Here is a 13,046-nt window from a genome sequence, read left to right as displayed (position 1 = left end):
GACAGCTATAAGACATCACGGCTTTCAGATAATCATGCCAGGAACACATCGCTGGTGAGATCAGCCTAAAGCAAAAACACTCTAAGCGTACTTACTGCAAGACTTCACCAGCCCCAGGAAGTTCCCCCTGCTTTACATCTTACTGATCCATCCTTTTATCCAAAGTCAGTTTCGGCAAACAAACAGAAGGGCATGGGGTTTTATCACCCTTTTGCCATTAAGGGAACAGAGCAAAAGATCCAAATCCCTTCCATGAAAAGCAGCTTGTTCCTCCTTTAATTTCAATGTAATGAGAACAACATACTCTTACACACTAGTAAATATTACATACGTAATATGCTAATATATCTCCCACTTGGAAACCAGACCAAGGCACTTCATGTTTTCTGACAGTCAACCCTTAGCTACAGAATAACCCTTACCAACACTTCCAGGGACATAATTTCTAAGAGATCACAAAATTACAAACCAAATTGTGCTTACTGATTCTTCTCATGCTTCACAGAATGCTCTGTTGTCAACATTCAAACCAGTCTTCTCCGAGAACTCTTCATGAATAAAAATAACCTTAACACCTGCATCAGATATTTTCCCTTGTGGAAAACAATTATCTGTCTACACTTTCATATATCCTGTGTTGGAATTTGAGATGATGTGCTGTAGAGAGCTGTGCACGCCTAATCCATCCACACAAGCCTTCAAGTTCCATTCACTAGCCACAGGAATCTGAGCATTACATCATTACAAAGGCATCTGGGTAAGCCACAAACCAATCCCAGTCACAGCTGCCTAAAAAATTCCATGTTTCACCTCCTGAGACTAAAAAGCCAGCACTGCTCAAAGTTGCAGCGCACTGCAGTTGTTCATGTGGAGAAAATGCAACAGCTACCTGCCAGCAGCTCTTCAAGTTCTGCTGGCTGTATGTATACACCCCCTATTTTCCCTTTTCCCCTTAACCATCTATTACTAGCATATATTAAATCCCCTTGTTTCACAACACCACAGTCTTCAGAGACTTTCAGGAACCTCACAGTTTCTTTTTTACAGTGCCAAGCTCTTGGGATTCTGGTGTTAGGCTGGCAGTTTTATAAGACAACTGTAAAAGAGAATTAGTAATTACAGAAAAGCGAGGAAGATAACTATTCCTGGAAGACCCAAGAAGAAGGGAACAACTGTTCCTGTTTGATTTTTTATAATCAAAATTTTGCAGACATTTTGAAATGCTAATTTTTCAATAATAACAGGACTTAATGGGATTAAAATCATTATCAATATTATTTCATAAGTTTCTTGTGAAATGACTAATTGTCAAACAAACAAACAAACCAACCTTTCCTTACCAGTTCACAACTTTTGTAAATTCATTCATTTGTTCTAAAATGTAACAGTTGCCATTCCTGAATTTTGTTCTGAACAACAGTAGGTAGCAGTTGTTTCAAAAAACCCAAACAACACACTCTTGCTCTGCAAGAAGGTCTCAGTTTTCTTCTCAGAACACCAGGTGTTTGAAGTGAGAGCCTTAAACTACTGCCAACCTGTGTTTTTGCAAAAACTGAGAGCTGGTCTCTTTTAATGACCTGCTGTCTTTCAAAAATACAGACGTCAGGCCTCCAGATACATAAATGAACTGCTTAAATCTGAAAGTACAGGAGTGGTCAATTCCCACCCATTTTTCCAAGATCACATCTGGAAAGGATTTTCCAAATTTGTTTTTGCTTGTTTTTGTAAATACTTCCAACAGAGACAAAATAAACAAATAGCTTTATAAATATTCTCTCTAGACAACTACCTAGAGGAAAATGACTTCCACTGATAGTTTCACTATGGTTTCGCCAACTCTATTCTTTGCAAGCTTTCACTAAGCATAGAGCGTATTTCTACTCATATTAAAATAATGAGAACTGATAAAAGAGCCTTCATGTAAGCATCAAATTAGCACATCAAATATTGCTAGAAACCCCAGATTAGAACATCAATATCTGTTGCAAATGGGTAAAGCTAATCACCTTGACAAAGAACTAGATCTCTACCACTACAACATTTTTTTCAAAGCTTGTCACAGAATACATAGTGCAACAAATCAAAAACAAATTATGGAGCATTCAGGTTGGATGATTCCAGAACTTTCAATTTCCACAGACACTTGAATTACTTTGCTTTTTATTTCAAATAGTTTTTCACACTTTTGAACACAAACTGCAACCATCTTGTCTAGTGTCCAGCTTGTTTAGCCATGCAGAACAAAGTCCTTTTCACCATAAGCAAAGCCACCATTCATCCAATAATTTGAGTAATCTCTCTGTACTTGTTCCACATTGGATTCATTACTTTTGACCTTAATCAGCCAAAAAAACACACTCCATTTAAAATTAACTCTTCTTAGTACCTAACAACACTGTTGCCCACTTCAACAGAATAAAAATAGTCCAATACATTCTCAGATCCTATTTGTTCAATTTGGCCTCATGGCTCAAACTCAGCTGCAACCAACTAAACCAAATCACTTCTTCCTAATGCTTTGCATTTCCAACTAATGAGCTCCCAGACTCTTGCAAAGGTTCTTTGTAATACTCATACTTACGACAAGCTGCACTTCATGTTGTTTTGTTCAGTAATTCCAGTTCCCAGGGTTGCACAGTTCTTCAGCACTGGCCTCTCAAGTGTAATGGGTGCCTTTAAATTTTGTACCATCAACCATTTTAATCAGCATGCATTGCCTTTTTCTATGCAAAGGTCACTTTTCAGTCACCAACTGATGAGAACAGTCCTGGAGAAACCAGCAGTATCACCCACTCTGACACCACCTCTGCAGTGCCCTCCTCACAGCCAGGATTACACATAGTCTTGCAACATATTTATTTTTATGAATCTCCAATTCTCATCCACACTAATTGTCCCTCAAAGCTCAACAGAAAACATTACTGAAATTCAAACTAGTTAGATCCAACTTTACCCACAACCGTTCTGAGCAAAGATACAGCTTTATGTTTATTTCCACATCTCACTCCAGTTCTTATTTCTAACCTTTTTTTATGAAGAGTTATTCCAGCTATTGTAGAAAAGCATTAAAAAATATTTCTCTTTAACTTACAAGAATTATAAAGCATCTCCATAATTCAAGTTCTTTTTTACTTGCAGATCTGTGATTTCTCTGTGCAGCTCATTTGAAATAGACAATCTTTTAACACCTCATTTTGTATAAGTTTAATTTCACCAAATCAATTTCCAATTTGTCAGTCCAATTCTCATTCCCTACCAAGACTGAGCCCAAAATATGATAATCTGAAGAGGTTCAAAGATTTCTGGGGATTGCTTAGCCTGGAAAAGAAAAGCTTGAGGGCTTGGAAATCTTATTGTGTGTGAATACCTGATGGAAAGGAGTAAAGAACACAGGGCCAGACTCTTCTCAGTGGTGTCCAGAAGAAGGACAAGATGCAATGGCCAGAAACTGAGTATAGGAAACTTTATCTAAACTTCCAAAAAAAAAAAAAAAAAAGAGGAAAAGAAAAAAACAAACAAACAAACATACAAAAAACAACCACCAAAACAACGACAAAGGTAAAACCCCAACCTTCCTTAATGTGAGGATAATCCAACACTACACTAGGTCTGTCCAGGCAGGTTGTGGATCCTTTGAGGTATTAAAAAACTAGGCTGGATGTGGTCCTAAGCAATCTGATGACTCTACTTTGAGCAGGAGGTGGACTAGATGTGCTCCACAGGTCCCTTGCAATCTCAGCTATTCTGTGATACACTTCCTATCACACCAAGAGTTAGTTTTGCTGCTAAATTTACTGCTCAAAAACATAATTTCTTCAGAAATGAGACACCATTGCTGCACATAATTTCTATATTTTAAATTTTTCTTTGGTTAGACCAGAGAACAGAAATCTGCCAGAGAAGTTCACACAGGAAATTTTCCCACGTACCCAGAGAGCTTTGAGCCTAAAGCCAAAGTGAACAGCAGGCACAGTTGATGTCATTCTTCACACAGCTCCCCATTTCAAGAAGGCACTGCAAAGGTTTCCCCATAGCACCACTTGCAATCTTTCACAAAACCATTGAAAGTGTCTTCATCTCAACACGGTATTAAGCAGTTCCCCTTTTTACTTTGATTCCCACAAAACTAGCAGCACAGTTTGTGCTGTAGTGGAGGCAGGCAGTAGCAGAGATACATAAATTTGGGTAAATTGAACACACTCAAATCATGCAGCCCTCCCACAAACCTGGGCTACCAAAGCAGGGGGCAGGGAATAAACAAACCCATGGCCAGAAACAAACAAACAAACAAACAAACAAACAAACAAAAAGCAACCACCAACTCCCCAAAACACCCATATAAGATGGTTTTGTATCAGGGAAAAAACTACCTCCAGGAAGGAGAAGCCTCAAAGTTTGCTTTTCAGCATTTCAGCTTTCTCAGAAGCTCACAAGTTTTTGTTCCAGCAATATATATATGCCACATATGAACAACTGATACAACACAAAATTATTTCCTGAAGCTGGTGTGAAATTGAAATAGAACAGAGGCAGCAGGCAGATTATAAATCGTTCAATTGTATCAATCCCTACCTATACTTTCAAAAAGCAGCTAATTAACCCAAAAAGACAGATTTTATATAAACAAGGATAAAAAAAAATACATTTTTAAGAAGCCTTAAAACTGGAACCAAATTTGAACCATCTCTCAGTCTTATCTATCAGTAATAAAGTAAATGATACAAAGTACCATAGCTATGTTATAATTATCATGAACAGCAACAACTGATTTTTATTTCATTTTAAAAAGACTAATCAGCAAAACATTGAATGAGAGGTACAAAGACTAGAATGAAAGCATTCGTCTATAATAAATAGGTGTAGAATTTGTCAATTAGAAGAAGTAATTGTTTTCTTTTTTTTCTTCATACACATTCCATATTTCTAATTTGCCATCTCCCATACTATAATTATTCAATTCAGACACATGCTACCATAAGGAAATTGCTTTCTTCTGGGAGAAATAAAATATACCAAAAATTCAGAGAATTAGCAATAGCAATACTTTAACTATTGAGAAAAAGGAACAGCTGCCATAAATCCTGCTGTGAAACTTCAGTGGGTTGAAACAGAGGAGAGAGGAAGCAAAAAATAAAGCTGTAAACCTTGCACCTCAAACACTGCAGGTAAAAACATATAGCATGAATCACTGTGGCCTACTAATACTCATATTTGTCACACAGTTCAACTCTCTTGTTCTGATTTCTACCTAGATTGAAACAGGGTTTAAGCACATTTCCAGCATGAATAAAAAAGTTGCCTAAAGTTAGCCTACCATAAAAGTATTCCTCATCCCTTGTATAACCCTCTTTCCACTTATTTTCAAGCAAGATGCACTTATCTTAGATTTAGAATACAAAGTATTCAATTCTTTCTTGGTAACACAAATATACAAAGCATGCTTCCAGATTTCTAATTAACCAATACCATTTTCTGGGTGCAATGTCCCCTGCACAAATCAGTCTGAAATTTTCTGATATTTTTCATTCAGAAAGCTGCTTAGTGTACAACCCTACAAGTTTAATACCAAAATGAATAGTTACCTAACCACAGCCTGCTTCCAGAAAGCACATTTAATTGGAATTTATTCTGAGTTTCTGAAGTTTCTCAATTTTTAGTGCAACATCACTAAAAGCTTTCATAACATGTAACTGACTTCCCCCTCTTCCATCCACTACACTTCTAAACTGTAAACTACTGCAATTAAAAATCTCTCCATGCCTTGAGCACACAATGAAAACAACATACAAGTATCAGCAGTAGGTACATTATGGCAGTGAAACACAAGATGTATTTTAGACACCAAGAGAAAGACAGCTAAGGAAAAATGTCCCAAAAAGAGTTTTAGAAAAATGTCTCTCACTTGTTTACACTTGCTAAAAAGCTAAATGCTGTAAAAATCACTCTTAATTAGCTAAGCTACTGATAAAAAGAAAAATAAAGTAGCTCTTTTCGGAAAATCCCATCATTATGACAAATGGCTGAATAAATAGTGCTAATTGAGGCAATTAGAAAGTTACATTGCATTAACACTACTTGAGAAAAAGAAGGAAAAGAGCGATTTTAGGTTCTACAGCAATTCCATAATTTGAGGGGAGACTCTCCTTGCACCCATTGTTATCTGACAGAAAACACAGATGTCTGTCTCAAGAAGCTGCCAAGCAGAACAACTAAGAATACAATAAATTCTCCTGGTCCAAGCCTCACTTTTAATCAAGTTACACTGCAGAAGGCTCTCAGTTCTATACTAACATACAATCAGCACACTCTGATGTTTGTGCAACCTAAACATTTACTACTCTAATACCCATTCTTGTCCACTAAGAGGGAACAACACCACGCACAAATACTTCCAATAAATAAAGTATTTTTTGGTTTATGAAAGCCATTTCACTAAAAAAAACCAACCATCTATTCAATACATCTCTTCAAAAATAAATTACATTTATCTGAGTCTTGGAACTTCCTGAACATAGCCAGAAGTCTGGTTTCAGGTAATATACTAAAGCTTAAAGCAAGCTTGGGAAAAACAAACAGATTTTACTGCTATCAACTAACTTGTGAATGCCAACATCACCTTGCACTGATCATAGCTCAAGACTCAGTTTGGCATATAACCCAAACACATCAGCTTAAGGGAGTTAGCAATTTTGGCAGAAAGAAGTTGCTACATTCACAGTCAAGCTTCCGTGTATAAAAAAAATTTAAATATGGAAGCTGAAGTCTACCATTAAAACAAACAGACAGACAGACATTTTTCTCTGCTGAGAAATGGAGATAATTTTACTGATGGGTTAGGAAACCCAAGATTAAAATCTTTCTAATGTAATGTAATTTTATTATCTCATGCTGTCTTCTCATAAAACTAAATTGTCTTAAAAAAATTTGTCCCTCTACATCTCAAATCCAGTACACTGAAGAGATTCTTCCTATGTATTGTATTTGTTATTAATTGTCAGGTGCATACCTACACATGGAAACTTACCCAGATCAACAAAGAGTTTACAAGTAAAAACAGTTCTGATTATATAGCTGCAGCCACACAAATTATTACTTTTAAGCACACAGAACACTGCTGAATTAAATAGTACTCCACAAATGTAGGCAGGTGTATCACCACAAAAGCAATAACCAGATCAAATTCAATCACAGAATCATAGGATACCAGGTTGGAAGGGATCTCAAGGAAAATCTGGTCCAACCTTTCCCAGCAAAAGCACAGTCTAGACAAGATGGCCCAGCACCCTGTCCAGGGAAGTCTTAAAAGAGTCCAGCAGCAGGGAATCCCCCATTTCCCCAAGAAGATTATTCCAATGGATGATTGTCCTATTTGGGAAAAAATTTTCCTCTTGTGTCCAATCAGAACCCTCCCCAGGGGTAACCTGTACCTCTTACTCCTCATCTTTCCATGTGATTCCTAGTAAAAAGGCAGTCTCCATCTTGTCTGTAGAAACCTTTCAAATACTGGAACATGGTGATAAGGTCTCCCCTAGGCCTTCCTTTCTCAAGGCTAAACACATCCAGCTCTCTCAGCTCCACATGACAGGCTTTCTAGTTCTCCAATCATCTCTGTGGCCCTTCTCTTGACCCTCTCCAGCTGTCCACATCTTTTTTGTATAGCAGGCACAAAATTATTATCAGATGGATGCAGTATTTTATATTATTATTGATTTATATTAGATGCCTGGTTAACTTTGTTTGTTAGTGTTTGGTGCATCCTCTATTCTCCTTCCTACTCCACCCCCCAAGAAAAGGAGCATGAGAAGAATTTAAGCAAATTTTGAAAATGCAGCCAAGATACATACTTCCATCTTCTAGTTCAGAAACACAAAAGATGCCACTGTGTAAAAGCTGACATCAGAGCCTTGTACACCACTCATAACACAAGGCCTGATATTTAAATGTGTTCGCTACATCAGTAGCCTTTTGTCTCTCTGGGGAACAAAGATGACAGCTGGCTAAGAGGGTACCTTACTCAAACATGAAACTGGTACATGAAACTTGCCACAATGCAGGACAAGTCTGACTGGTCTGTGAGGATACCTGAAAGACACAGTCGCCATAAGCAGTATCTATTTACCTATTCTGGAAGGCCACACAATGGAAATAGGTTTTCCTGACTCCTCTCAAACAGCTCCATACATCTATTACATAGCCCTGACACAGCCTTTGACTACAGAGTGAGAAGATGCCCACTTCATTTTCACCAATTAAAACTTCTGTCCTGCCACCCAAGGGCTGAGCTTGTAATATGTCACAGAACCATGACATCTGTATTCAGGATATTTTAAAACTCATTAGAGAAGATCATAACAGTTCAAGGATCTGTCCAATATTTAAGTGCTGTAAGTTACTGCAAAGCATTTGTCAAACTATAATGTAAACAGCAACAGTGAGCACAAACTCTCAAACAAAAAAAAAAACAACCAAACAAACTGGGTCTCCTACACAGAAGCTGCAAATGGAAAGCAGTGGAAGCTAAGCAGCCTTTCCACAGTGCCTTTGATTTAGTAACACAGTATTTTGCAATTACCAAACACAGAGCTCACACAGGAAGTGGTTAAAACAGTTTATTATAAAAGGAGAAGGAGTTACAATAAGGAAGACAGTAACACCTATAGTGTGTAACTATGAAAGAACAGCCAGGCTGGATCAGAACAAAGGATCCTCTAGGCCAGGACACTTCTCCTACAACAGTCAAAAGTGAACATCTTGGGAACAGTGCAAAAATAGAACAGTAAACAGCAGTATTTCCCAAAACATCCTTCCAGTCTCCAGCAAACTGACACTTTAGACACTTTCTGAGCCAGAAATGGTGCCTTTATACTTAAAAACTTTTCTGTTAATTTGTCAAGTTCCCACTTAAATTTAGTTAAACTTTTAGCATTTCTTGAAGCAAAACAGCTTGAATGTCAATGCTTATTTACATTAAGAACCTGTAGCTCTTGCACTGAAAATACAATGAAGAATGGATAAAAATAACTTACTGCATAAACACTGTTATTGCTACAGAAAAACTGAAAGGGAAGAAGATAGAAAAAGGGTTTTATCACACAGAAGAGGCTTGTCTTAAAGATGATGGAATTTTAAAAGCACCACAGGAATTTATTACCATAAATTTATTAACACAGTACTTGATTATTTAAAATACAGCTTCCATAAAGAAGCTACAGAAGCTCACCACAGCCTTGAAATGCAGGCCAGTCTGAAAATCAAGGTCATATACACTTACTCGGAGCCAGCCTTGCAGGAATCTCACACATTTACAGGCAAACACACACTCTCCTCAGGCCACTTCCATAAGGCATGAACAAGCAAGAAACACATTCTCAGTTCAGCAATGATGCAGCTTCACACTGCACACCCAAACTCATATCTTTACAAAGCCCTTAAAACAACAACAGCAAAAACTTTGAGTCCAAACTTAAACTGCACACACAGAAATTTAGGTCAAAACCCAACTCTGTTTTTATTCAGGTTACAACATGCCCACTTTGCAGCAGACAGCAAATCTCAGGTTTTGACAACCTTCCAGCACCATCCTACATTTCCTCCACAGTTTTTCATTCCTTTGGCTCACTCTCTACCCACTCACTTTTTATGCATCACTCTTCAAACATCGATCAGACATCTTGTTCAGGGAGGAATAGATTAATCTTTCATTCCTCTGCTCTATTTACACTACCCGTGCTCATGCCAAACAGCATTAATAAAGTGATGTCCCTCCAAGTGATTTTTTGGGGTCAAGAAGTTACTCTGCTCACACAAGCACACTGGCTGCTCTCTTGTGTAAGTACAGCAAAGAATGTCGGAGAAACCTGCATAACTTGTCACTGACACTGCTTCCACCATTTGTGGCAGAAGCTGGTAGGTGGGGAGGAGGGATCACACTACAGAAAAAGAAGACATAGTCCCGTGATTTAGGCAATTTAATTATAACTCAGAGAACTAGGCTCTATTCCTCTCTTCTACACAATGAAAAAGTCCCAAACCTTTTTCTTATCGAAGTAGATGTCACACATTGCATGTACTTTACTCTTTGAACATTTACTTGGAAATAAAATCAAAGAGAATCATGTACTGAAAACAGACCACTATAAAACTGCTGTATATTCCGACAGAATGGAAATGGATATAGACATCTTGAACTGGGCACCGAAAATTAGCAAGCAGCATACACACTGCTTACAGATTTCATGCCTCTACCTATCAGCAGGTCTTTAGTTTGGTATTCAGGGGGATTTTTTTAGACTATTAAAGTTCACACTTGAGCAACTCTCATAATAGAATAAAAATCATGAGAAAAATAACGCCATCCTGAATAAAAAGATTTGAAGCAAAGTCCCAAATTACATGGACTAACAAGTACCCTGAAGATCCACCCATTTAGTACAGCTAACAGTACTACAAACTAAATAATAAGTCCTTAGATCATGCAGTGACACACATCAGCAGTACATGCATAATGATGGAACAATCTTCATTCTCTCACAAGCAACTACAAACCTGACTTTTTAATTCTAAAGTGTTAGAGATTGTGTTTCAAAGTAGATAGTTGCCTCAGTTCTAATATGTCTCAAAGGAATAAAAAAAAAAAAAAAAAGCCCAAATAATAGCCATAGTCAATCAAGAAACCCTTATTTCTCTGTCTCTGGCAATCAGCAAACTGCTCATATTTGGAAGGTGAACTTGAACTCTCAACAGAAGGACCTACAGAACAATAAATTAATCAGCTCAGAGTGTGGGCCTAGTTAGGCTACAAGGCATTCAGTACTATGTATGAGCATATAATTAATGTCATGCAAGTAACATTTTCAATTCAAATCCTCAGATTTTCGGAAGAAAAGAGATTCATGACTTAGAATCTTGACTCACAATAAAACCAACCATGGTAAACCAACACTTAAACCAAATTATGCACAAATGCTTTCAATCCAGAAGACAAATTAAGGGAAACTCTTACAGGTCATTCATAGGTTGTTCCTTCGGAGATTAGGGCAAGAAAGTTTCCAATCAGATGTGGGAAACATTAGAATAACAACACACAGATACCAATGACCTTAATGTTTTCCTGGCAGCAGTTTCCATTTAAACCAAGAAAAACGAGGCGGGGAGGAGGGGGGAAAGCCAGCTCAGGCAGTACAAAAACGCATTAGTTATTTCAAAAATACAGTTAAGACACAGAACCAGAAAATTCCACCGTATAACAACAGCAGCTGACGAACTCTCGGAATCAAACACAGGAGCCAAACACGATCCCCGAGCACCCACCTCAGAGCAGCACCACAGACATGGGCACTGCAGCATGCGCTGAAGGTCAACATTTCCAGGCCCTGCTTTTGCGGACTGGTTTTACGTATGCTTCCCCTATCCACCTCAAATTAACGGGGCTGAAAATTGCCCACTGAGCCGCGGTTCGCTTCAGGAATTAAAACACCGAGAACTCCCGGCCGGGGGAGGGGGCCACACGCCACGCTCCGCTCCGCACGCCTGCAGCGACACAGCGGCTGCCGAGGACAGGGATGGAGGGAGGCAGGGGCAGGCAGGGATCCACCGGGCCGACGGAGCTCGCTGGGCACCACGCCAAGCGCTGACAGCACGTTTCGTCTCCATCCCGCTCCTCTGCTCCCGCGGCCGAGCCAGGGCCAAGAGGCGCCTGATCCCCGAGCCCTGACCCCCGAGCCCCGGGAAACCCCCCTTTTACACCCACCCTCGCCCGAGGTGCGTGTCCGTGCCTGCCCTGGGGGCAGCTCCTCACCTGCATCCCCGGCAGCCCCGCCTGCACGGGGGAGTGAGCCATGGCGGCGGCGAGAGAGGCAGGGAGGGAGCCGGCTCTCCTCAGGCGGCTCCAGGGCACAGAGCTGAGCTCATCTCCACGCTCTCTCACACACAGCACGGCCGTCCTCCTCCTGGCCCTTCCCCCGGGCGAGCAGCGCCTGTGCGCCGGCGGTGGGAAAGGGGCCGTCCCAAGCCCAGGCTCTCCAGGCCGCCGTCACGGATGAAAAGGCGGCAGCAGCTTCCTCATCCCTCCTCCTCTTCCTCCTCCTCCTCCGGGCCGTGCCGGCGACACGATGACAAACCTGAGGCGGGAGGAGGAGGTGAAGGAGCAGGGGGAGGAGCGGCAGCGGCGGCCCCGCCTCCCCTGCGCTGGTACCTGCCCGCGGCGGAGCCCGCCCGCCGCCATGGGCGCGGCAGGAGCGGCCCGCGAGGGGTGCGGGGTGCCGCTCCTCGCTCCGGGGAAGGGCACCGCAACGCCGGCACTGCGCTGCAGGCTCTGGTGTCAGGAAGCGCTTGGCTTCCTGTCAGAAGCTGCCGAAGCCTCAACCCAAAATGCCGACCGTGCTTCTGTAGTTCCTAAGCGGGAGCAGGGTGGGTCAGCACTGAGGTCTCTCCCACACAGCAGAAGCTCTGCATACATGCAAACCCCTTGCGAACTCGACAGTGTTCTATTCTTTGTTATAACTGGAATTTAACAGCTCAGTCACACAACTTTCCATTTGGCATGGAATGCCCTAAGATTCTCTCCTTTTTCCACCCCGCACAAAACCTAGGGAGTTTCATGAGTGTTAAAGCTGTTGAAACCTGTCAGCTGGTGGGGCTGGAATCATAGGGCAGCGCGGTTCGCTGTCTTTTCAAGTGGTTTTTAAAAATGAGGTGAGCATCCACTGCAGCATAAATTGCTTTTCATTAGATAATTCACTAGAGTTTGTACAAATCTCTTAACTGCAAGAAACACTTTAAAATATAAAAGGGTCTTATTGAAAAGTGATTGGAACTTCCACTGAAGTTTTTCCTATAGTTATGATATTCTTTGTTGTGTCATGTGAGCTGAGTTAATGCTACACAATCTTGTTTTCCTGAGACTTGTAGACATATAAATGTTCCCAAGATCTCTACCTCAAAGTATTATTCAAATAAAATTAGCCAATAGCCTTATGCAGGCAAGTAAGTGTGCACACACACAAACACATTGGTTTTTTTGCCTGAGAAAATAAACTAAATATACC

At 40.3% G+C, this 13,046-nt stretch overlaps 1 protein-coding gene across 3 annotated transcripts in view; it reads right to left on the bottom strand.

Moving 5' to 3' along the window:
• STK24 (serine/threonine kinase 24) overlaps positions 1-12,131 on the bottom strand; it is a 53,461-nt gene extending 41,330 nt beyond the window's left edge. For 2 of the 3 annotated variants that reach the window (XM_069008050.1, XM_069008065.1), the window contains exon 1: positions 11,798-12,131. In XM_069008050.1, coding sequence (XP_068864151.1) covers positions 11,798-11,839 — 42 coding nt within the window. In that variant the 5' untranslated portion in view covers positions 11,840-12,131. Of the gene's footprint in view, positions 1-11,310; positions 11,666-11,797 lie in introns of those variants that run through there. The other variant, XM_069008058.1, reaches the window with a different exon arrangement.
• Positions 12,132-13,046: the final 915 nt, after the last annotated feature.

Source organism: Aphelocoma coerulescens, chromosome 1 (genome assembly GCF_041296385.1).
Source record: "Aphelocoma coerulescens isolate FSJ_1873_10779 chromosome 1, UR_Acoe_1.0, whole genome shotgun sequence".
Taxonomy (NCBI): domain Eukaryota; kingdom Metazoa; phylum Chordata; class Aves; order Passeriformes; family Corvidae; genus Aphelocoma; species Aphelocoma coerulescens.
Note: the sequence above shows the minus strand (reverse complement) of the source record. Positions and strands in the feature narration are given on the sequence as shown.